This window comes from Brachionichthys hirsutus, chromosome 5 (genome assembly GCF_040956055.1).
Source record: "Brachionichthys hirsutus isolate HB-005 chromosome 5, CSIRO-AGI_Bhir_v1, whole genome shotgun sequence".
Lineage (NCBI taxonomy): Eukaryota > Metazoa > Chordata > Actinopteri > Lophiiformes > Brachionichthyidae > Brachionichthys > Brachionichthys hirsutus.
In genome coordinates this window covers 13554008-13579540 of record NC_090901.1, presented here as the reverse complement: position 1 = coordinate 13579540, position 25533 = coordinate 13554008, and the positions used below count along the sequence as shown (strand labels likewise).

Genomic DNA, 25533 nt, shown 5'->3' with positions numbered 1-25533 from the left:
GCTGACAGGGTCCAGGTCCACCCACGAGGCAGATCCAACCGGGGACAAACGGGCGGAGGCAGAGTCAAGCTCGACTTTGGCTGAGGACCAGAGAGACATCAGTTAGCGGCTAGGTAGCAGTTAGCGTTAGGTGTAGCAGCAGCAGCTACACCTAAAGTGAAAATCCGAGACCACAGGAAGGAATTTGCTAAAGTATTACCACGTCACGTTTCCAAGTCACTGAACTCACCGTGGTTTAATTCTTGCGTGATGCTTTTAGCCAACTCTCTCTGCATCTGGAAAAAATGTGCAGTTAGATTTGAACTGCAAAACATTTATGCATTTAAAAATAAAAAGAGATGACAGTTCACCACCAAACACGTTACAGATGGATGAATGGGAATAAAATGAGGTAGAATGAACCTGGACATGCCAGGAAGCACATTCAGCCTTCTGGAAGAGTTTCTGAAGACATTTAAAATCAGTCTCCACAAGTGGAATATATCAATACATCAGGTCAGAACAATTAAGAGTGGAAGAGTTCATCATGAGGCACAAGAGACACGAAAGTTTTATCTGATATTTATATCACGAGAAAAACACTCAGGGAGCGCGGACCTCCGCTGAGCAGCTCATTCAGATTCAGAATCTGGAGAGCGTGCCCAACCAGTTTTTACCCTCCGTGAGGAAGGTTATCGTTTTCACTGACTGATGGTACCACGCTGCCTCACAGTGTGGTACGCAAGCTGCACTAAGGAGATGTCAGCGCTCCGGACGGTCATCGACACAGCACAGAAGATCATCAGCTGTGCCTTCCCTTCCTTTGAGGAGCTGTATAGATCCCTTTGACACTGCAAAGCCCAGAACATCCTGAAGGACCCTTCACACCCCGCACATCACTACTTCCAAGCATTACCCATGGGTGTGCTGTTTCTGAGTCTGATCTGTTTCTCTTGTAGAATCTGGCTGAGCTTGGGTTTGAACCAGGGCTCGTCATCAGCGTAACTCACCCTGGAACAATGCGCACCTCATTGTAGCGGGTCCACGAGGTCACAGTGTACTGGTTCTATGAATCGGCCTTCGGTTTCCATTTCAGATCGGAGTCGAGTCTCGGTTTTATTGAATAATACATTTGTAAATGATGGTGGCTCTGAGGAAAAGCCAGGAGGAGCGAGAAGTGGAGGAGATGAAGATGCTGCAGGTCCTTCTGTCCGTGGTGCTGCAGAACCCGGACCTGTGGCCCTCAACACTGATGCCCATATCGCTAGCATTAGCATTTATAGTTTTATATAGCAGCTCTTTAGTCGGTAGTTCAGCGGCCTATATGTTACATTTTGTTTTTGACTCTTTGACTTTTACTTCTACTTCCTGTTTTAAATTGATTGTGGTCACATGTGGGCCAATGATCTAGCTTCACCAGCAAAACAAAAGCAACAGCAGCCAATCAGACACCAAGCTGAAGATCTACACACCTGGTTATGTGTCTGGCTGAAGAGGAGAGACTTTAGCTAGAAGCTAAAGGAACGAGAAATAGATGGTAAGCGAGGAATAGAGTCCCGCTGCCAAAGATGAGAAAAAACTTGATGGTTTGAAGGTGTTACCTGTCTACAATTGATAAAATGATGCACCACCTGTTTGTCAAAAGCAATATCTCTGAGCAAAACTCCAGTAGACATAAAAACCAGGACACTATGGAAATGAGAATGTTGCATGTCTGTATGGAATGAGGGAGTGTGATTAAAGCCCGGACAGACCTTAGCTAGGTAGTCCTCAGCCCCACCGCTCTGTCGCTCAGGCACAGGGCTGGACAGGGAGATTTCGAGGCCCAGGCTCCTGTTGAGGGGCCCCAGTGAGGCCCCATAGTGTGACGATGAACCCAGAGAACCCACGTCCAGCGAGGGCCCTCTGAGACTACTGGTTTTGCTGGTGAGCAGAGACCTGCTGCGATCGTTGAGCAGCTTGGAATTGGCTTCAGCGAGTCGACAGTTGGTCCTGTGGGGAACACGGTGGGGAACACGGTGGGGAACACGGTGGGGAACACAGTGGGGAACCAAGTATCAAAAAACAGATCAATGCATCTTCTACAAAAACCTCAACTGAAAACCAATCAGAAGACCTACCAGGATTGAGTGATGTTCTGTTTTGTGCGTTATATATGTTACTGCAACTCTACATGAAAATGAACACAAGACTTCCTGTATCCATTTCAAATTAAAAGTGCTGTAATGTTTCAGTGGCAGTAATCTCTTATACAATATACTTTGTGAGAGTCTTACTGACTTGCAAGGTTCCCCACACCGGCGGCCCAGACAGCCGTTTTTGTCACCTCTCGAGTTTGGCGTCCAGGGACTTGCGGAGGCGAAGCTCCTCTCTGTAGAGCCGCTGGTATTGCTCCAGCTCCAGGCGTGAGGATTCTCTTTGGTTCAGGTTGTCCAGCTGTCTGGTGCGAGCTCGGTCCACTTCCGCCTCTATCTCCCGGATCTTCTGCTGCAGCTGGGCGCGCAGGGCGGCTTCATTGTTCTCTCGCATGTGATCCAGGGCTTCCTGGGACGCTGCCTGGGACTGAAAGACAAACAATCTGAAGTCATCTGTGCCAGATTTTATAAGATACGGGCTTGGGGGGGGGGGCAAGGCAGAATTTGTGGATTTACTACCTGAATGTGCCGTCATAGAATTCTCACCTGCAAGAAGAAGTTGACTTGATCCAGCTTCTGTTGTACATCCTGTCGGGCTCTCTCCTCCACGTTGGTCCGGTACACCTCCAACTGGCTCTGCTCCATGTGACAGGCCTCCAACCGGCGCCTCAGGTCCTGGACCTCCTCCTCAAGCTGCCTCTTACTTCTCTCCAGCTCGTCATTATTTTGGCCGTGGCTCCTGAACGATGCCAGCTGATCCTTCAGGTCGCCATTGGCCTTCTCTAGCTGGCAGCGACGTGATGCTTCCTTGTCCAGCTGTCTCTGTAGATCCTCCACCTGGTTAAAAAAAGAAATGTGGCATCTGAAGGACTCGAGAGGTTGTTAGAGACAAAAGTGTTGTACTTTACTGTTGGTAGCATGCAAACCTTATGGTCCATTCGTCCCTCAGACCGTCCAGTTCTGCCGAGGTCCATCCGCAGACTGCTCACTGGAGAGCCAAACTCATTTCCACCCAGGTCCTGAACCCGCAACTTCTTCTTTGCAGTCTTTAATAAAGTTCGCATTCTAAAAATACATGGGCAGTTAATGCAAGTTCATAAAAACTCACACCCAAATGGGTGTTGATTACAAGTCAGAAGACACCAACATCTTCGTTTTGAGCAACATGGCCCGATTGACTGTTGCGTTGAGCTTCTTTGCATTTGTAAGTGCAAAAAACTCACAAAGATTCACAGAGACAAAATGTTTTGAGAACAATGCAGGAAATAATTACAGCAACTTGAAGAGGCTCTAAAGCTGACTGAGACTTATTAAGTCTTCTGCGGCGCTGCTTCCATTGATCACATTTCGGCGTGCAGCCCAGCTCCACGGGCGACTGCGTTCCCCTAGATGCTAGCGACGTCTAAACAGCAGGAAGTACGACCAAAGGTAAGGAGGAAGAAACGAGGAGTTTAGGAGTCACCTGTATATTTCTTTTTGAAGCTCTGTGTTTCTCTTCATCTCTTCATCCAGCCGGGTGTCGACAGCCTTCCTCTGCTCGATCACCTTCTTTGCTTTCTTCTTTTCTATTTCCACCTAGAACACGGTGACAGACGGACTCAAACCACCAAACGGCAACGCGTACATCAGTTCAACACAAGACACACTTAAGACTGCAGCAAAACACTTAAAATGCAGCATGAAATAAATAAATAAAAGAACATATACAGCATCATCCGGCACATGAACGCATCACTCTGAACACACCTGTGTACTCAATTCTCCTTTTTCTTTCTCAAGCTCTGCCAGGCGGAGTCCGAGCTTCGAGCGGCTCTTTAGCTCCTCCTCCCATAAGGCCTGCGAGTCCTGGGCTGTATGAGGCAGCGAGCTCTGCTTCTGCATCTTTGAACAACAACAACAAAAACAGAGGCAAGAGAGACGATTAGTGTTATCGATAAAGAAGTCAATCAAGATTTAAAGATAAAACAATCATAATCTGGGCTAACTGACTGAACCAACATGTGGCTATTAGAGTGCTAGCAGCAAACTGACCAAGACACCGACCTCTCTACTGAGCTGGTCTTCCAAAGTCATCTTACTGCTTTGGAGATTTGCAACCACATCCTCCAAATGACCTCTGACCTACAGAAATAAGAAATGTTCTGTGAAGTTGAACCAGATCAGCTTTCTGGGTTGCTGCCATTTTAGATTTTGATGAAAGTACTTTATATATATTTGCAGTATATTGAAGGAATCAACATGCATCATGCATCTTAACGTGGAGAAAGTAAAAGGACTCCACACATCAAAATCAGGCTTGAGAGAGAGGAAAAAAGATCAAACCACCAACAAAGAGCCGAACATCCTCTGTATGTTCGAGTTACTGGTTTATTCGATGTCCAGAAAGGCCCAAAGCCCGAGTGAATTCATTTTTTCTCATGTGATTGAAATCAATCTGAGGTAAACCTACACCCACATTCACAATACCAACCCCTTTTCCAGGTGAGCAGTCAGACAGCTGGAAAAAGATTGGATGCCTTAAAATATGATGTTCAGTTAAGAACAAAAAAGATATTCCACTTCCCTTTATTAGTCAGGAAAAAGAGACACGGTGCCAACTGGCAGCAATGTGCAGCAGGCATGTCTGCAGACTCACCATGGCAGCTTCCTGAGCCGTTTTTTGAAGTGCATCAATTTTGTGGGATTGTTGCTTGGCAGCGGCTTCCAGCCGGGCATTCTCTATCTCCAGCCTGAAGAGACGAACGTTCTTTAACGTGGAAGTTTCATTTTGTTTTACATTTCACTGACAGCAGGTCGTACCTCTGCACAGCTTCTTCCAGCTGTTTGATGGTGGCATCAGAAGCTGCTGAGGCATTCAGTGCCATCAGGATTTTCTGAGTGGCACCGGTGAGCTCCTTCTCTTTATCATCCAGTGTGTTCTTTAGGCCACTGATGCGCTTCTCGGCTTGGACAAACTGGTCCTTCTTTTCATCCAGCTGTGCGACAGACAAACGGTCAACCATGGCTTTCATCTCCTAACAAGCATTCAATTCTTAGCATGCCTATCCTTTGCATTTCTTTACGGCATTTCCACAGTTACAACTTGCAACCATGGGAATAATAATAATAATAATAACGCTTCCTTAATAGCAAAAGTCTCTCCTCGTGTGTAAAATGTTTTGTGAGCGATAAGTAAACTGTTTTTCGAGTTACACAGCGACCTGGAGGAGGTCACTTTACCTTTCCCTTGAGCCTGTCCAGGTCTTTGAGGAGCCGCGCCTTCTCCTCCTCCAGGTCACTGCGGTAATGCGTGTTGACTTCCAAAGAAGCTTCACTCATGGACAGCTTCTTGAGTGCGTCAGCCAGCTCCTGCTGCAGAGTCCAGAGAAGAATGGCTTTGAGAGGGATCTTTACCCAGAGACCTGCACGCGTTGTAGCCATCTTACCTTTCGTTCATTATTCTCTTCCTCCAGTTTGTAGGTCTGATCTTGGAGTTCAGCAGCTTTACTGAGGAGCTCTTTGTTTCTCTCCTCTTTCAGCTGGACTCTCTCCTGGCAGTCAGAGTGCAGCTTGGTGAAGATGTCACTGAAGCGCTCTTGGCCATCTGTCAAAGCACGATCCATTGCAGAGCCTCTATTTTGGGCCTCCTCTAGTTGTTGCCGTAATAACATGGCCTCACTCTGGGCTTGGGCTAGCCTCTCCTGCGTGGCCTCTTGTCGTGCTCCGGCACGGCTGACCACCTCCCTGTCGGCCTGCTGAGCCAACTCCAGCTCCTTGACTCGAGCGGTTGTCTGGTCCTTCTCCCGCTGCAGGAGGTCCAGCAGCAACCCTTTCTCCGTTAGCTGCAGCGTGACCCGATGCACCTCGTTCTCCATGCTATTTGCACGCGCCTCGGCATTGCACAGTTTCTGAGACAGGCTGCTGATGGCCTCGCGCTGACTGGCTGCTTCACCTGAAGTAGCACAAACACAAACAAGTGCTCAATTAAAGATAAAGATACATATTACAACATTAGTACTGCATCATGGCCTCTAATCTAACTACTTTTTTCAACCTCACCCAGGCTGGCTCCTGCGGGCCCTAACCTCACCCAGACCGCCTCCTGCGGGCCCCAACCTCACCCAGACCGCCTCCTGCGGGCCCCAACCTCACCCAGACCGCCTCCTGCGGCCCCCAGGTCTACTAACCTGTGAGTCTGTCTTTGAGGCGCTGGTGCTCCTCCTTCTCCCGAAGCAGCGCGCTCTCCGTGTCTCGTCGAGCTGCCAGGCAGAGCTCGGCCTCTTTCACGGCTCCGGCCAGGCGGGTCCGAGTGGACTCGACCTCAGTCTCCAGGGTCTCACGAGTCTGTCGCTCGTTTTCGAGGCGGTTGGTCGCTATAGCCAACTCGGACTTTAAGGTGCTCACCTGGTTGTTGCAAATGAAGCCAGTCTGGGTCAAGGCTTCGCCGTTGAGTTTGAGATCTCTGCGAGCATCTTCTAGTTGCTCCTTCAAGGCCTCCTTCTCCTCCCAGAGATGGCTCTCTCGGAGGCTGCTGTTGGCCTGGGAGCGCTCCAGGTCTGCCTTCAGGATGCTCACCTGCTCGTGTAGGCGAGCATTCTGCTGGAATAACTCCCTCTCCCTATCACTGACCTCAGTGAGCTGAGACAAGACCTACAAACACCAAGAAAACATGTCAGGGTTTGTTTCAAGATGCACGTCATATTAACAGGCCTGATTGCAGGATGTACTACTTTTAACCAGAACACCACAAATTAATATTCCAATCAGCATGACGTGAATTTGCCAGCCAATTAATCGACCTCTTTAAGTCGGGTTCTGCAGAACACCTTTAAATTGAGCATCCGTTACCACAATGGCAGAACTCAGTTGTACAATTCTGACCCAGTGACTAGTTTAAGTTTAAACTTCTTATTTAGGGAAGGTTTTGGGATGATCCCTAAAGCAGAAATAGGGAGAGAAACAGAAAAGGATGTTTGCAATAAAAGAAACTGAAGGTCATACTCACACAAAAAGTAATCCTGTAATCACAGTAAATACTTCTGAGCTAACCCAGAGCCAACGTGTTCTAAGACGAAGGCTACGTTTCCGAGGATTACCTCATTGCTTTTGCTAACGTTCCTCTTGTTTTCTTCCTCGATCTCCTGCTGCTTACGGAGGTGGCTGCTGAGCAGGTTCTCCTGCAGGGTCCGAGCACTGTGCTCTTGGTCCAGCAGCCTCTGGGTCTCACTGTGGGCCTCTTCAAGCTGAGTGGTCGACACATAACCCGCTAGCATTACAGTCACATGAACACCGAACAGGAAAGCCACCGTGAAATTCATTGTTGCAGCATGAAGAGGTCTACCTGTTTCATGTTGTTCACCAGTGCCCCCATCTCCAGCTCCAGGTTCCTGAGGGTGAGCTCCACTTTCTGTTTCTCCTGCACCTCCCACTGGTGCTGCTCCTCCATCCTCCTCAGCTTATCTCTGGTGGTGCTGTACATTATGGAGGATTTGTTTCGATTTTCCTGCTCCTGTTTCAGCTGAAATCTATATCAAGAGTCGAAAATGTAAAATAAACAATCCCATAAGATGTGATGATGACGATGAAAAGATTACACAGTAATCTATTACTAGGAGGTAGTTCTCACTTCAGGTTGGTGACTTCAGTCTGCAGCTCCAGCTGGTCATGCTCTAAACCAGACTTCAGGTCTTTAACTTCCTCCAAGGATCTCTTAATCGCTGCCCTCTCCATTTCAAGATGGACCACCTTGTCGGACAGGTCACCATGACGACTCCTTGCCTTCTGAATGGAGCGCTCGTATTCATGGAAAATGTTCTGCAGCTTCACCATGCTTCTTGAGTCTGTGAGATACACAATACAGAAGAGTCAGCAAGAGAGTAGGAAGGCAGACATCTTTAAAGGTAGATCATGTGGAATGTAGTATCCCGTTTAAAGGTAATTAAGGTACAAGTCTTAATAAGTGAGGAGCTATGGAGGTTTTGTTTTCAAAACTGCGTACCCAGAGTGACTGAGTCCAGCTTCTGAACGAGGAGGGAAGCATGTCGATAGCCTGAGGTGGGGGAGTCCATGTCTTCTGTGGCCGTGTCCGAGGACTGAGTGATTTCATCAAAGTCTTCTGTTGTCTCCATTTGTTCGGGGTTCTGTAGATATCGGCAACAAAATGCAGCATTGCCGTTTACTCAGCTTCTAATTCTGCATCATGTAATAAAAAGCGCTAATAGCATTGTTGTTTCACCTTGTTTTCCTGCGGTCCACTAGGAGACAACCTGGATCCAACAAACACAAGAGAAACATGGGATTGTGTAGAAAACTGTTGTGTAGATTTTCAAGCTCTGGGCGCTGCATTGAAGTGTCGCTCAAGTGTATAAATGCTGTGTGCTGCTAATGTTATTAATTTGGTGGTGAGTCATGCATCTATGTAGAACTGTATCCAAATTGCCGCTCTATGTTTAGACTGATCGCAAAGTGAATTGCCACCATTAAATACAGTGCGATGCAAAACTTCAGAAATCAACCTTTCTCCGTGTCTCTTGTGCTCCAACCTCCATTTATCCCCTCTTGAGCAGAATGAGCTACAGCTAAACGTCTATCCATGACTGCACGGACACGCCTGTAGAATTCACCGTGCGTTGGGTCTGAACACGCTTTACAGGTTAGTGGCAGAGGTGAAGAAAAAAGGCATACTGCATATATACCTTCCTTCGCTGTCCGACAAGTCACTTAAAGAGCTATCGTGAAACACTGAGAGGGGATCTCCGTTAACACGGGGCTTTGTCGGAGGGGCTGTGCTGCGCCGGACCCCTCTGACCAGCTCCAGCTGAGTCTGCCTCTCCTGTTTGCCGCTATTGCTCTGCTCAAGGAAGAGGTGCACCGAAGCTCCAGCGTTGCTATGGAGACCAATAAACCTTTTGAGTTGTGACATCTGCATTTTGCACCTCAATGGAGATTAAAAAAAAACATTGCATTGAAAGAATGTATACCCTGGAATGTTTTGTTTGATTTTGATTTTGTTTTTTTTTAAAGATGTCATGTTTTGCTTCGGTCTTTAATCACTGTTTTTGTGCTCACTTTAGCTTTAATAGACTTAAAGCACACTTCACTTCTCCAGTGACGATGTTATATTTTCAAACTTTCAGGATTTTATTTACAATGCAAACTTGGAGTTGAATAGTTCATTTCTCTACATCACATAAACTCATCTACAAGTTTCTCGTCTTGTTTGTTAGGTGTATTTGGTATTTATATTGATATATAACTAAACGGATTTATATATAACTAAACGGATGTTTTCTTAACATTCACAGAGGGAGTGTAATGGAAATGTACTGTATGTGATGTCTTCATTTTACCCTGTGCGCAGTGTCCTCAGATAACTGGAAACTATTCCATCCTTGACATTTCTGTTGTTTCCTTTTAGTCAGATACAGTCTGCACCTGTTTGCATATTTTAGACAACAAATGTTCCTCGTCTCCTCCTGTCCATGTACCTCTCACACACCCCTCCCTGACATTTTAGTTCAGCCACAAACCCCTCACTTCCTTGCTCTCAAGTGAAGATGTATAAATGGATGACACTGAATTGTGTTTTAGTGAGATCTGTAACTTGGCTATATGTTACACCTGCTCACTCTCTTTGTACAAGGACTCCTGTTCTACTAAAGTTGTTGAATATTTATTCACAGAAAAATCCATACCAGGAGTTTGGATATAGAGTTAATATTTGCTAATGCTAAGTTTCAGCTCTTACGCTCATACCTCTTGGTGGCCAGAGGCAACTTCTCCTCTTGGACTGCTCCATCCTGATTTGACTGGAATCCTAAACTGGTGTCAGGTTTTTCATCAGTCACGTCTTCCAACGCTTTTCCAGCAGCATCCAGGGAAGCACTGGACTTCTGCACCTCCACTGCAGACATCGCCATCTCTTTACAAACCTGAAAACACAGAGGAGAAATATTTGACAACTGCACATGAGACACATAACTTAAAAAGGATTGGGAATGTCTTTTAAGATGTGTGTTGGCGCAGGACATGCACTCTTTGTTATGCATAATTTAGTGTCACGCCTCCCTTTGGAGACCCAACACCTTGCTGCAGCAGTCATGGGCAAACTACGGCCCGTTGGGCTTTTTAATCCGGCCATCAGTAGATTAAATTGTATTATAATTAAACCTCTTTCATTTGACCTTTTCTCTGTAATGCTACGTGTAAAAGGCCAAATCCTTTCATGCAATGGCTTTTACTTGTCGTTTATATTACTTCACACAAACACTCCATCCATCTTTTCCTGGTCCGGCCCCTCTGTCAAATTTTAGATCACATCGTGGCCCGCGAGTCAAAACGTTTGCTCACCCCTGCTCTACAGGGACATTAGAGTTAAACAGCCTTGCACACTTATTGTAGTTTGTGTTACTGCATCAATTTAAATATTTACAGTAGTGGTTTAAATATCGAGCATTGTTCTCTCAAATAAGCAGCAAAACTGAACAAGGTCAATACGTCTTTCTAGACACTCAGGAGGCAAAATATGACTTCCCTTCATCCCACAGATAAAATACTTGCATCTGTAAAGAAACACTTCATCATAGGGCACTAAATAAAAAACGAAAACCAGGAGTCGCCATATCAACACAGCAGCACTTCTTTTAAAGGCAAAGAAGGCTATTATCTGAACTATATTTACACAGCAGCACCTAGCAAGAGAGAGCTTATACAATTTATACAATAAAACCAATTCAAAGTAAAGTCACATGCAAAAAGCCAATACATGATGAAAATCAGGTCACTTTCTGTCCTTATTGAAACCAAAACTGAAACAACCAGTGCAAATAAAGGTCAACAAATGAAATTCTGTGTGGTTAGTTAAGAATACACAAATACACACGCAAGAGGAAGTCTATTTCTACACAAATGTACAGAATATAAATATTAAGAGACTGCAAATGAAAATCAAAGAAAAGAAAGGGCTCATTAAAACAGGTGAAATTAAGCACACAGATGAAATGGAGAGAGAAGGGTGATGAAGGAAGCTAAAGGAGGAGCGGCCATCCCTCTTTGGGCCTTGCCTTTCTCCAAATCCAGGAACACATGCGTCAGCATCCCTACCTCAAGTTTATACCTTTCCATGTCCTCGTCCAGCTCTTCAATGGAGACACCGTGTGAGACGGAGGCAGATTTCTCCTGGAGATCCTCATCTGTTCTCAAGGGGTTCTTTGCAGCTCCATCTTTCTTCCACATGATGTCATGATGTAGATTTTGGATTGGCCAAGGTCTAATCTCATTATTTAAAAATGCATCGGCCTCTGGTTCACGGCACACGCTCCTGTCCCAACTTGCAGACTTGTCAGAAGATTCTGGAACCGAGTCTTCCGGTCCGGACTCCCTCTGCTCAGCTATGGCAAGGAGGACGGTGGACCTCGCTCTGGCCGTGGGGTGAATAATCACTTCCCCTTCTTCTTCGTCAGTTGACTCTTCCTCTGCAGAAGTAGCTTCTACCACAGCCTGTTGCTCTTCTCGTAAATGTTCTGCAGTACTTCTTGATTTTAACAGTTCTCCAAACGTCTCTTTTAATTCTCCAGCAACATTCCTGGAGGTGGATCTTACCTCACTGTTCTCCATTTGGACCCAGAGCTTCTCACGTTTCTCCCACTGGGTATTATCACACATTTCACCTCCTGATTCAAGAGTGTGTGAATCTTTGACATCATTATCCTTCTCGCCACCGTCAGAGTCAATGTGGTCGGATGAGCCAGGACTATTTTGATTTAACTCACATGAATCTACTACTACTTGATATTTCTCCTTCGGTGTCAGAGGTGGGCACAAAAAAGAAATCCAAAACAGACAAGAAGAATACAAAAACCATGTTTGGACTTAAAATAACAATCACAGAAACATGCATGAGTACTGTGTTCTTAAAATATTAGCCAAGTCACATTATAATGAATCAACAAACAACCGTAAAAGGCAGTTATTTGGGGTGGACAAACGTTATTTATTTTTTTAACTTAAGGCAAAATACAAATGTGTGTGGATTTTTTTTCCCTTAAAATAGAGGAAACACAAAATTCAAGATCCCTAAAACCTCAGCCTCACAAGCGTTGTGCTTGTACATTAAATGGTGTAATACATGACAGTTATGAATTTTCTAACAAGGTTAATCCTACAATAAATGAAATAAATAAAGGGGAGAAGATTTAGGAATCTTTTTCCAGAATCTATCATCCCACGTTTAGATTGATAATCTACGCACCTATCTCCCTTTAGATAGTGATTGGTGTACTGTATTTCATTTTCTCTATAAGTCATGCATGGGTGACGGTGTTACAACCGTGTTAAAGATGTTATATTCTGGTCATTTCTCACCTTTTGTTGCTGCTGGTCAGATTCTACTTGATTTTGACTGTCTTTTGTCATTGGTGAAGGCTCAGAGGAACCTAGGGAGACAGAGTTTTTACCCAGTGCACAAAACATACTCCATCTACAAATATTATTAGTAGGCCTGCAATTACCTCCGCCGAGGCGAGGTGGGAGTTATGTACCTAATCGCCGGTGTTTGTATGTCCGTCCGTCCGTCTTTTAGCGCAATAAATCAAAAGGTTCTAGACGGATCTTGATTCAATGTTTTGGAAATGTTGGGAATCTCACCCGAAACAGATTATTACATTTTGGTGATGATACAGAAGAGATCCTAGATTCTGGATCACTTGGAAAATTTAGTTGACATTGCAATCAATTGAGCTTCAAAATTTGTTCCTCAATATCTCGCTTGATTATTGGTAGATATTTATGGGATTTGGCACAGTCATGATCTTAACACCAAATGTCATCAGGATTGGATCCAGAATATTTATTTTTATTTTTAACAGTGAAAACTCAATTTACGGATTAAAAAATCAGTTAAAAATAAACATCAACTCTGATTCGCTTTTTACTTTTCATGGTTGGTGTGTAAAGATACCAAGAACAATCTAGAACCTTTTGGTGATGATCCAGATCACCATGTGGACGGTGTAGATCCAAAAAGGAGGGGAAGGAGCTGCTCGGCGGAGGTCTGTGCGCTCCGAGTGCTTTTCTTTTTCTCACCTGGTTTAACCACTGCCTGAAGTTCAGCTGTGCGTTGAAGCTCAAATTTGTCTATTGTAGAGGAAGATGTCAAATTGTCTGGTTCCCAATCTGATTCTGAAAGTCAACGACAAAGAGTAAAACTGCTGTGACCATGTGTTTCATTTTAGAGGCCTGAACGACATTACCGTCTTCACTCTCTGGTTTCTGAAGCACCATCTTCCGTGCTCGGGGCACAGGTTGACGGGGCGGGCTGAGCAGTCTCTTGTTGGAGTTATTGCTCCGCTGAGGTGTTGTGGGAGGTGCTACGACATCGTCTTCGTCCCGTACTTTTTTTGATAGATTGGAACACTCTGGAAACTCCTCAAGTCCGGGAAAGGACATCCTTTGGCCGAGCAGGGTTCGCTTACTGGTGGTACTGGCTGAGTCCCAGTCTGAGGCATCTAGGATATCAACAGAAGAATCTATAGGTCCCTCTGACAACGTTTAAAGGACGATTACACCTACCAGTTAGAAGGTTAATGCTGACTAACCTGCCTTTGGTTAATGCTGACTAACCTGCTTCAGTTTGACGACAGAAACTTAACTGTAGAAACGTCTGGGCTGAACGCAGAAAACACTTAAACATTACGGAGCTAATTTAACTCGAAATAACGGCCTCAAAATTATTTTGATTGGTTTATTATATACCACGTATAATGCAGCCTCATGGGTAGCATGGGTAGTGCGGTTAGCAGGAGCTAAAGTAGCATTGCCAGTTTCCCCCTTGTGCCGGTCTCAAGGCCGGATAAATGCAGAGAGATTGTGTGTATAGTGTAATATTGAGAATGCATTTTCATGAAAAGAATAAATAAAAAGAAAGAATCTACATCCCGAATAATCCGCCATTGCTGAAAGTGTCCTTTTTGTGAATAACTTATAAACTAATAATGATATTAACGTGAATCCAATTACTAAAGGTATGCTTCCATGTTTAGGAAATCTAAAAATATAGATTAAATAAATGTAGGACTATTATATTTGGGTGTAATTTACGATGTAGGGGGACTGAGGTGATTGGTGGAGGTCTGCGCTCTCAGAGTGCTTTTCTAGTTTTACTTGCATAACGCTGTTCAAAAACATTATTAAAGTGTTTTATAGTAAAAACAAAAACACACACATTGTAAAAGACAAGAAGATATGACACTTGGCCTCAAAATGAGTTATAAGCTAAATAAATATCAGTAACTACATTCTGTTAAGAAAATGCCCTGCCTATCCAAAAAAATGACACAAAAATGTATTATAATTTATTTATCCTGGAAACTGTTAATTCACTTAAATAAATAAATAACCAAAGAACTTTAACATATTAAAACAATGTCAAAGCAGATATTTCATCTTACCTTCAAGATCATCCACATTACTGAGTCCCAGATCTTCCATCAAGTCTGTTAAAGAATCAAAGCAACATGATAAAATACTCTCTTCATATATTCACGTTTAAAGGTATCCCTGACTGTTTTTAGAAATGGGTCTAAAAGCACAACCATATACCTCTACTACGTAAATACATAGACAAAAATATATACCGGTAAGTATTTCATATAAGCTGTAAAAGCCATTTTGTTTGGGAATGTTGTCGCCAATGTGACGTCAACCTCTACTTGTTGACGTCACACCCAGAATGCCTTGCGACGTGTATGGTATATGGTTGTATTTTTAGACAGATTTGTAAAAATAGTCAGGGATACCTTTAAGACCTCAGTACTAGTCTGCGTACCTATTTTTCGGTCTTTATCCCCCTCAAGTTTGCTCAGAACACTTAGTGGTTCCCATTTTACCTTCTCAGTCTGGTAGAAAGAAAGTACATCGTCTCATTCAGCTGTATCACACTTGGTTTATGCAATCTTATGAAGGTGTCTGGTTGCTCGTCCTACCTCTTTCTGCCTCATATTTGTATCTGCATCACTATTCTCACCATTATCGTTGTTTTCAGCTGCGAAAGACAAAACATGTGCACCATATTTAAAATGACAGTGATTTTTTCAGTTAAACTTTTTTTTTGTGGAGGTGGATATGTTCGCCAGAACACTGTAAAAACATGCAGATGAGATCATGCTTAACTTGGATGAAGAAAGGTGATTAAACATCAGACAAGCATCGGTTTTACAGGGACACAAATGCAATAACTTAAATTAGTTCAGTATCATACTGGGTCTTTATCATTTTGAAAGGATACTGATGCCCAAAATCTCTTGCAATTTAAAGAACTGCATGAGGTACACTACCGTTCAACATTTTGGGGTCACTTAGAAATTCCCTTATTTTTTAATGAAGATGACTTTAAACTAATCAGAAATACACTCTAATGTGGTAAATTCTAAATAACTATTCTAGCTGCAAAAGTCTGGTTTTTGGTGCAATATCTACAGAGGTGTCTAGGGGACCATTTCCCTCAGTGTTCTAATGGTACAATGTGTTTGCTCATTGCGTCAGAAGGCTAATGGACGATTAGAAACCCCTGTGCGATCATGTTAGCGCAGCTGAAAACAGTTTAGCTGGTTAGACAAGCTATGAGACTGACCTGGGTGACTCCAAACCTTTGAACGGTAGTGTTTGTTCCAAAAATTACATAAGAACGTAACAGACTGAAACGTTTCGGACAAACGTGGAGGGATTGTGAGTACAGAACAGTCCCAATTAAAGTTTGGTTTTAATCCTGATAAAGAGAATCCGTGTAGATCCAGGTGGCATTAATTTCTTTAGTATCTCAAGGAATACTATATGGATCGTGAAAACATTCTGGCATTTTTAAGTGGGTCATATCTATGAGTCCCTGCAGTTAAAATGGGATCTACATGAAAAGATCCGCCAGATTGTTGAGTGTTGGGCTTTATTAAATGTGTGTGTACTACTGAGTGTCACTTAATTTAGAGTGCACTTGTTTTTTTTAAACTGGCATCTTCTATTCAGGGTAAAGCAGAGCATATCACACCTCACCTCAGTGCTCTGCAATCGCCCAGCAAGAGAGCACCATTTAGTTCAGTATCTTTACAGATCTTCTATTCTCTACCAGATTTCTAAACACTAGGAGGGACAGCAGAAATGCCTTAAACCCTGTTTAGAAATCACTTCATTTCACCATTTTATTTTGGTTCAGTTTTTACCCACGGATCAAGAGTTATTTTATCAGGAATCTTAATATCAGGAAAATAGGGTTATGGGTAGCAGGCAGGATGGACTTTTTTATGCTGCATGCATTCTCTTATTTGATCTTGAGGTAATGATCAGGCTTGTGGTGTGTTTGACATGCTGGCCCTGAGATTCAAGACATTCATACCCTCTGCATGACCGCCTCTCGGCTTGCCTACACTCCTCCAAGGCTCTAGCACTGCCATCCTATCGCGTCCTTCCCCTCTTAAAAAGGAGGGAATATAATACAAGTCTACAAAAGAAATGCAGTATATTGTTGAAAAGGTGGTTGCGTTTTACTGAAATTGTTTTGCACTGCACACCCCGTATATTTAGACTGAAAACAGAAAGATTCAACAATTAATGTCACAAAATTATTACATGCATTAATATAAATTATTCTGATTAATTGAGGTTACTCAATTTCTGCGGCATGAAATGGTGCCGGGAATGATCTCATTGGTTTGACACAAAAAAGAGAATTAAAAAAACAAGACCTACCATCTTTACTCTCTTGGGTGCATAAGCTTTGCTTCTCTTTGTGTGACATCTTGGGGTTTTTGTTGCAGGACTGAAGGAGAAAAAGGCAGCTCTGACGCGTCTGTGTACCTTCTCAGTCATCCAAGGTAAATCACAAAGAGCAAAAACAAAGAATCTCCAGTTTGACAAAAAAAACCGGCTTCTTTAACTCCTCTCTCAAACCATCTGTGTTCCCTGGACATTACTCTCCTCAAAATGAGTGTCCTGTTTCCTTCAGGCGCAGGTCTTGTCCTGAGGAGTCCTCTCCTGTGTTGAGCCAATCAATTGTGGAGCGGTTGTTTGGTCTCCTTGTACAACCGAGGTATAAATATCTGAACCCTCTTCCAGTCATTTAGAACTATAGAAGCTTCTTGGAAGAGAGGTGAAACGCCTTCAATCAAACTTGAACAATTCCAGTTGATTCCTCGTTTTTGCTCTTCGTGATCCATCTCTGACAAATTGTATGGTAATAATCTCCTCTTATACAGTGTTTTGAAATGTGTCTTTACCTCAGAGTCCCAAGAATCTGTTTCTTCCTCTCCCTTCTCTAGACCAAGCTCAGACAGGAAATCTGCTTCGATACACATAAAGATCACTTTTAGAAATTGTACACAAAGTGTTTACACAGCTATCAAAATGACAATAAGACACATCATGTCATATGACTAAATGAAAATGAATTAACTTGGACTATCTTCAGCTATTAGAGTCATTATATTAAAGGTTATATTCATAGTATTGTACATTATACTGTAAAAGCGTCTTTGAGTGTCCAGAAAAGCGTATATAAAACCAACGCATTATTATTATACTGTAGTCATAGTACAGTACATTATAATCATAGTATTGTAAATGCCTTAGCCGTAGTACTTTATAGTCATAGTATTGCAGGTTATAGTCATACTATGTATTTTACCTCTTTTCTTTTCTTTGGAGACACCAGTCTCATGAGCAGGTGAGGTAGTGTCGATGGGTACTCCCCTCTCCTTAGGTTGATCACTTTCTTCTGACATGTCTCCTTCCTCTTCATCATCCTTCATCTCCTCTTTTATATCCTCATCTCCAATAGAATCTTTTGTCTATGGAATAAACGTTTACATACAATATAATCGCTAGAATAACTGCGTTGTCTATCTGTCCAGATTAATTTCTTCAGTGTCTCACATATTACTTCCTCACATGGTGCGAAGCCAATCCGATGATTTCATAGTTCAAGACTACCCAAAGCGAATAGCATGTGGTGAACTACAACACTTGGCATCCTAATGTTGCTGGACAGAAGAATCAACTTCTAAATCACAGATGCTTCACACACATCTCCACCACGGATCGTGTAGTTACGGGGCGAACACCTAAGTTTTGGCAGGACAAGAGTGCTATCAAAGGCCAGACTAGTCTACTGCACTCCAACTACGAAGTACCTGCTGCAGTTTTACCTGAATGACGGTCTTCCCAGTGTTTCTGGGGACTTTATTTGTCATGCCAATGCTGTCTGCCTCATCAGATGAGTCCAGATCAAATTCATCAATGTCAGTTTGAGGTAACACTCCATCAGAATCAGGACACTGACCGGCAGCGACATTGTCTTTGGTGGGAAAGCTTATGGTTTCTTCATTGTCTATTGTCTGGGTACCATTTCTGCTTCCTAACGAAACATATGTAGTTAATTTAGCCTCACATTCATCGTTATCATTGCGTCCACACAGATGTCTGTTGGGCGTTGTATGTCCAACATCCGGAACTTTGACTGTGGTGCTGGCCAAATCAAACCGCACCTTTTCGTCCATGCTATCGGAGTCCTCACTTGCGTCATTATCTTTCCCGGGATCAACTTTCACGACAGCTATCAGCTTGTTTTCCTCTGGTCTGCTTTTCTCTGGAGAAGCATTTCCATCAATAATGCACTGTGAGACCTTTACACCATCTTCCGTTTCATCATTTATTTTAGTCTCTTCCACTTTTGACTTTGCGGACACCGATTTGGTTGGGGCAGAGGTCTTCAAGAGGTTGCCTTCTGTTGTCTTCGGCTTCCCTGACTCATCACTTTCATCATCCCAACTACCGTCATCATCATCGTTCTCATTATCTGAGTCTAATTCGCCTTCTATAACGACATCGCTGTCCAGCGACAGGATTCTGATAAGGCTTTTGTCATTAGGTAGTGGTGACACTGCAGCAGAGGGGTCATCTGGCCCTCTCTCAATACTGTCTTCATCTTCTTCCCCTTTGTCTTCAGAAAACCTCTTCATTCCTGGATGGTTTGCTGTTACAATGTTTGTTTTAGAAACTAGTGGCACCATTTCAGTGAAGATGTCTATATCATTTTGGTCTTTATTTTCGGAGGACGAGCCCGACTCTGAGCTATCTGCCATAACTGGTCTGTTTTTTGACTGTGTGCTTGTTGAATATAATCCCGAAGAGGACATGGGTTCATCTATATTTGCCTGAGTTGAGACACATCTTGGAGATGAAAAATCCCACATGGTGTCCTGGTGGTCTTCATTTGGTTGATGCGACTCACTTTGCAGTGCTGCTGCTTGTGACTGCAAATCCGATGTCGTAACATCACCTTTCTCATCAACCGACTGCCTCTTGATCTCTTCTTCTTTACATAGTTCATCGTCACTGTCGTCTAATGAGGAGCCCCATGAGGATCTGCGCTTCTCTTTGAAAACGTCTTTGTTTGATTCAACATCATCTTCAGCATCAGAGGAATCTTTTTCATCTCTAACAAAACCCTGGAGCGCGTTTCTTTGTTTAGCGAGCACTGTGTCTCGATCGAATCCTCCCAGTTGATTGTTTTCAGCAACATCACTTTCATCATTATTCTTTCCCATTTCTCTTTCAAACTCGTCCTCTTTACCCTCAGCAGGTGAAGTTTCTATGTCAAATATGTTTTGGGCTGATGACAATAAGTAATCCTTCCCAAGGCCGTCATCTTCATCAGAAAACCTGGATTCTACTCTGACGGCTGAAACAACACAATCATCCTGTATGTCGAAAGTCGCTGACATTGCGTAACCTTTTCCAACTGGGTGGTCGCCTTCTGGAGCCTCTGTTCTGGGATCTTTCTCTTGGGACCTTGCATCGGCATGACCTGGATTAGTTTCAATGTGAGAGGCATCTCTGCAAGGTATGTCCTGAGCGTCATCAATAACTGAAGCTGTTTCTACGAATAAAGCAGCGTTGGCCTGAAATGAAGCCACACAGCTGCTACTAGCCGCCTCACTTTCAATTTCTTCATCATCCTCTTCCTCAACCTCCTCCTCCTCCTCCTCTTCATCGTCCCCTTCTTGCTCTTCTTCTCCAACTTCCTCCTCCTCCTCAGCTTCTGAGCTTCCCATAAGCGATTCGGGTCTTGCTTTGCTACATGAAGGCTGCTCCGCTGTGCCATCTACTTGTTTTAGGCATTTTGAATAAAAAGAGGAGGAGACAATAAAAGTTGAAGAGCTTCATCACAAATAATTATACTTTACCTTTCTGGAGCCTGAAAGAGGGGTAGAGGTGTTCTGGGAAGCTTTGGATAGAAAGGAACTGGGAGAAGGCTCTACTGGCTTCTGTAAAGCCTTTGGGAGGGATGGAATTCTCTGCACTCTATTCTCACTCTCTGGTTCAGATTCTGTACCGCTCAAGGATTTGTCACACAGCGCAGAAGCTAAAGGCAGACAAGGATCAAAGGTTACTATAATGTTATTAATATTACTATAAAACCAAAGACTATGCAGGAACACTACGTTAATAAAACTAGAAGCCTTTTGGTACCTTCTCCCCTTTTTAATTCAATCATTTTCCGCAGGTTCACCTTCTGTGGTTTCTGAAAGACAGCGAGTTCAGTCCTGCGTGGCATTTAAGAAAAACATCCTCACACGGACAGAAACGTAGTGCCAACCTTGTTGCTTAAATCCGATTCATCGTCTTCTGTTGAAGACCACTCTGAAGCACTTTTTGAAAGCCTGAGGAGGGAAGGAGAATGGGTTGAGCCTGGACGTCAAATCGCTGTCGTAGACAATGATAGGATATTGTACCCACCGACTTGAAGAGTCTGAATGACAATCGTCATCAAAATCTGCAGCAAAGCAGAGGAAACTGCTGTCAATCAATCAATACCTAATGTGAATCATTTTTAGAAAGGTTTCTCTAATATGAAAAGCATCTGAAAAGAAGCACTATTTTAAGCAGCAAGATAAAGTCTTTTGTGAAGACAGGAGGGCGAGTTTCTGTCGATATCGACTAATCTTTACTGACAGTGTTATTCTAGATTTGTTTTACAAGCTCTACAAAGTAATTCCTGTCCCTGCTTCATTCGCTCCATTATCTTAATCCAGTCAAGAGGAATACATGAAACAATCAGAAGTCAATAGCATAATAGTAATAATAATGTTCTACAGCGCTTTATTTACCATAAACTGATGAAAATGTATGATCAATTACCTTCTTTGTCAACGGCTGGTCCACCCAAACCTAAACCTGTTTCAACATTCTGGGACAAATGTCCCAACAGCGCACTTTCCTTCTTTGTACTCAGACCTTGATGCAATAGAGGTTGGCCATTATTTCTCTGCGTACTGTGCTCAATGATCAGAAGCGAACACCTACAAGGGAGGAACATATCAGGTTCGGAAGGTTTGGCTCTGCTGGTTTAGTTATGCAACGTTGCTGTGAGAATGTGGAGAGAAAGAAAAAAGAGCGAACGCTGAAAGGTTCAACACTGAAAACTAGAAAATCCGTCAGAGAGCGCAAACCTCAGACAAGCAGCTCAATCCCCTCGTAATTAGATTTACACCATCCACAGAGTGATCCTGATTTTGTATTTGTATCCAGACATGTATCTGGACCGCACTCAAAATTTAATGGCATCTAAGCTAGATCAAGACCCATTTTCAGATTTTGTAACCAATAATTTGTGAGTTTCAATTTTCTTATGAACAGATGATTTCCCTCTTTGAATTATACTTGCATATTTTTCCCCCCCAGAAACTTAAATATGCTTCATAATACATTCTTAATTTTGAATAAAAACCATGCAAGATGTGCTGCAGCTATTTAAAAATGGTTCTTTAAACTGAATCATCCCTGAACTCTAAGAATTTGTCTGACTTTGATAAAATAGCAATATTGTTTCAGGCAAATGTTCTGCTCACTCCACAAACACATGCATTACAAAGCAGATATAGCAAAAGAGGTAACACCACACCGCAAAGAGAAGAAGGGCAGCTTACGGATGATGCTCATTCATCACTGCGTAGTCATCAGCTGACAACCCCTTGTTATCCTTTAAGGTGATATCTGCATCAAACCGCAACAGCAGGCGCAACATGCTGATTTGTCCATTGCCAGCAGCCATCATTAATAGGGCTCTAGGGGTCAAACATACAGCAACAGGATCAAATGTTACACAATGGATTGATTAATTGACCCTTATCAGCAGAAGTAGCTTGTAGTCCATGAGTTGGGTTAGCATTCACCCAAAACAAGTGAAGAAAATGTGAACTTGGCTTAGAAAGAAAACCATATCTACAGTGTCATAGATTTGATTGATAAATTATTCACAGCAAAAAGTGCCCACACACCTCATTTAGAGTGATTGCAGGAGCAACACGCACATGCTTCTGAACAAGGACAATGTCAACGGCTCTCTGTTACGCGAGACCTGCATCATGATTTTGGTGATGACCAACCAACCTTTGATCTTGGTCCATGAAGTTCACATCAGCGCCCTCCTTTAGCAGAAACTCTGCCATCTCTATGTGATCCTCACGGACTGCCACAGTCATCGGTGTGAATGCCTCCTAAACATGACATCACAAACAGATTCATTCAATTGAGTTTTTAGGGAAGCAGTGCATATGTAAATACGAGGAAAGTTATTAGTGCAATACTGTATAGGAATTTTCACTGGATGAGTTGAATACCTCTGGTTGTAAAGAACTTTCTAAGTTGATAGTTTAACTCTTGAAAACCAGTTTAACTCTTGAAAATAGGACTTGTTTGAGTAGAACATTTACTCGATGGTGCACATCCTGCACATTGTGATGTTGAAGTGTGGTGCAGCCTTATCAGATACAATGAGGGAGATTATTCCACAAATCACTGATGGGTTTATTCAGCCAATTTCAGAAAAACTCTACTGCACAGAAGAACAAACTGAAAATATTCAGGATGGCTGTGATCCATTCTGTTGTGCTGTGTTTAATACAATAAAGGCTGTGATGTCATGATGGATTATCTCATTGAGAAACAGTTGTTATGCAAAATAAGTGTCCAGGCTTGAACATCTTAAAACATTGTTTAAATAATTAGACTATATTCATTGTTGGTGCATCATGTTGTTCGGTCTCAGATGAAGGATGAAACACCACTCACCTTATTTTGTGCGTCGATTTTAGCCTCATGCTCCAGCAGCAAGGCAGCAGTAGAAACAGATGGGATGTTTGCTGCGAAATGAAGGGCTGTATTTTCATTAATATCCACCAGGTTGGGGTCAGCATGATTCTCCAACAGGATCCTCACGCAACGCTCATGCTGGCATTGCACTGCCTGACATGGTGAGAGAATACGCACGCCATGAAGTTGATTAAAAATCACGGCAGATGATCCATTCCAGCAGAAAAAGCACTACGTACCTTCATCAAGGCAGATCTATTTTGATTGTCACACAGGTTGAGCTTTGTCTTGCTCTCAACAAGGAACTGGACCGCCTCTGCATGTCCACCGGCACAGGCAATGTGAAGTGCAGTTCTGGAGAAATAAAGGAGATCGATTTATGACGTGAAAATAGTCTCATTTTAACATTTCATATTTACTGTTTTTATTCTTATCCAACGTTTCAATAGATCTACAGTGATGTTGTTTCCTTCTTTTGGTTTCAATCAGATTCTAGATTTCACAAAGCAGCCCTGGACCCCCCATGTCCTCTCCGACCTGGACGAACGCGGCTGTGCTGTTAAATTACCCTTCTTTGATTTCTCTTAATACCAAACATCCCCAACTGCTCCAGGTCAAACTCTCAGACGTGGTTGTGGACCCCCACCTCATGGCCTGGATCACCAATGACCCGACTGACCTCAGTATGTTCGGATGGGGGGGCCGTCTGTCATCAGCGGTGACAGACACTCTCGCCCCTTCAGTTCACGTTCTTTAAGTTTCTCGGATCAAAAACCTTCATCCCATCTGACACTGCAAATGGACTCATGGACTTATTCTCATAATAAATACAATAATATTGTGTATCATTGCGTGTGTATCTATATTGCAATTAAAAACATTCTTTCCATTGTTATCAGCGCTGATTTGGGTGTTTAGAAGGCTGGAATTGATTCAATTGTTTTCAGCTATCTCATGTGAGAAAAATGTATTTGACATACGAGCGATTCGAGTTACGATCTCGGTCCAGGAACAAATTATACTCGTATGTCAAGGTATTACTGTACGGTTTACGTTCTTCATCCTCTTCATTGCCCTTCTAACTTGACGTCAGAACGCCTCTAATACCATTTGTTGTAATCCTTCCGTCTCCCCAGCGCCCTCCCGGCCTCTGTCAACACCTCGACTTCTCTATCCTTAAATGCATCTGTGTGGTGACAGTTTGATGTATTTACTTGATACTGGTGACAAATAATGTATGCGATGTGTGAAAAGAAGATACAGACAGCAGGATTACAGACGTCCAACTAATTGATAAATGTTTATTCTTGTTGGCAGCAATGGTTGCAGACTAGTATATCATTTCAGCTTGTGATTACTCCTACCTGTTCTCCTTGTCAAGCTGATTTAGATCATTCTTTTTTGCAAGCTGTTTTAACTTTGCCACATCCCCGGCTGCAGCAGCTTTGTGAACCTTCCCGAGGCCCTTGTCTTTGAGGTCATAGGTGAAAGAACGCGCACTGCCACTGTCCGGGGTAGCGGAGGAGTGCTTCTTCCTCTTGGCAAAACTGAAGATCTTCTTCATGTTACCGGGCAGTAAAACAATGGCTTCACTACCATCCACTCCTCTGGCGATGGAGGAACGCCACAGCCGTCTGTCCCATTCTTCAAAACAAGACGTTCAAAGCGGATTAGACGCCTGTAGAACTGCACTGTGAACACCGCGGTGTTCTTGGAATACAACAACGCTACAAGTCAAATCCATTTTCATGCAGAAGATGTTGGTTTACGCGCACATAAAACAATATTCCATAGACGAAGCTATCATCTAATAACTAAATCAAGGGTATAGCGGCTGCATAAGCGCAGCAGCCATGCTAACATCAAAGGGCTAACTAAGCTGTGCACACCATCTTAACCACAACTTAAACCTCTACGTCGCCTAATTATTACATTAGCACATTAGCTTTAACGCGAATATCATTACATAACACCGAGCCAACAGGTCTTTTAGGCACCATTACTGACTGTTGTATGAATAGACATAGCTTGCATTTTTAGCTTGAGCTCGTTACCATGGTAACTTACTGCACAAATGCTAAACTCGTATAGCTAACGGAGGCTACGCACCAAACAGTGATTCGTCCTGTTTTCGGTGTTATTGTGAAATACATACAATACGTTACAATAAGCGTCTAATTGCGGGTTCGTCTTTAGCTGAAGTTGGGATGGGACGAACAGCACTGTGTCGAGTGCGCATGCGTGAATCCCCGGATTGGTGCGTATCGCTTTAACAGAAACCCACGTGACCGGTACAGGATGT

General features: G+C 43.2%; 1 protein-coding gene across 1 annotated transcript in view; it reads right to left on the bottom strand.

The window, feature by feature from the left end:
- The window catches only part of ankrd26 (ankyrin repeat domain containing 26), a 26558-nt gene extending 1763 nt beyond the window's left edge, over positions 1-24795 (bottom strand). Inside the window, exons 1-40 of the mRNA XM_068738963.1 lie at positions 24596-24795; positions 23471-23585; positions 23211-23384; positions 22530-22636; positions 22067-22204; positions 21279-21439; positions 21126-21162; positions 20737-20800; positions 20610-20661; positions 20452-20502; positions 18284-20178; positions 17764-17926; positions 17357-17418; positions 16830-16899; positions 14540-14584; positions 13343-13618; positions 13176-13271; positions 12456-12526; positions 11196-11738; positions 9849-10024; positions 8789-8980; positions 8581-8608; positions 8092-8233; positions 7720-7933; positions 7435-7618; positions 7190-7336; positions 6281-6743; positions 5516-6045; positions 5334-5465; positions 4914-5089; positions 4750-4843; positions 4158-4235; positions 3861-3995; positions 3577-3689; positions 3041-3179; positions 2661-2951; positions 2306-2541; positions 1734-1971; positions 230-275; positions 7-80 (exon numbers count right to left, since the gene is read on the bottom strand). Of these exons, the coding sequence (XP_068595064.1) occupies positions 7-80; positions 230-275; positions 1734-1971; positions 2306-2541; positions 2661-2951; positions 3041-3179; positions 3577-3689; positions 3861-3995; positions 4158-4235; positions 4750-4843; positions 4914-5089; positions 5334-5465; positions 5516-6045; positions 6281-6743; positions 7190-7336; positions 7435-7618; positions 7720-7933; positions 8092-8233; positions 8581-8608; positions 8789-8980; positions 9849-10024; positions 11196-11738; positions 12456-12526; positions 13176-13271; positions 13343-13618; positions 14540-14584; positions 16830-16899; positions 17357-17418; positions 17764-17926; positions 18284-20178; positions 20452-20502; positions 20610-20661; positions 20737-20800; positions 21126-21162; positions 21279-21439; positions 22067-22204; positions 22530-22636; positions 23211-23384; positions 23471-23585; positions 24596-24795 (8148 nt within the window). The remainder of the gene's footprint in view (positions 1-6; positions 81-229; positions 276-1733; positions 1972-2305; positions 2542-2660; positions 2952-3040; positions 3180-3576; positions 3690-3860; positions 3996-4157; positions 4236-4749; positions 4844-4913; positions 5090-5333; positions 5466-5515; positions 6046-6280; positions 6744-7189; positions 7337-7434; positions 7619-7719; positions 7934-8091; positions 8234-8580; positions 8609-8788; positions 8981-9848; positions 10025-11195; positions 11739-12455; positions 12527-13175; positions 13272-13342; positions 13619-14539; positions 14585-16829; positions 16900-17356; positions 17419-17763; positions 17927-18283; positions 20179-20451; positions 20503-20609; positions 20662-20736; positions 20801-21125; positions 21163-21278; positions 21440-22066; positions 22205-22529; positions 22637-23210; positions 23385-23470; positions 23586-24595) is intronic.
- Positions 24796-25533: the final 738 nt, after the last annotated feature.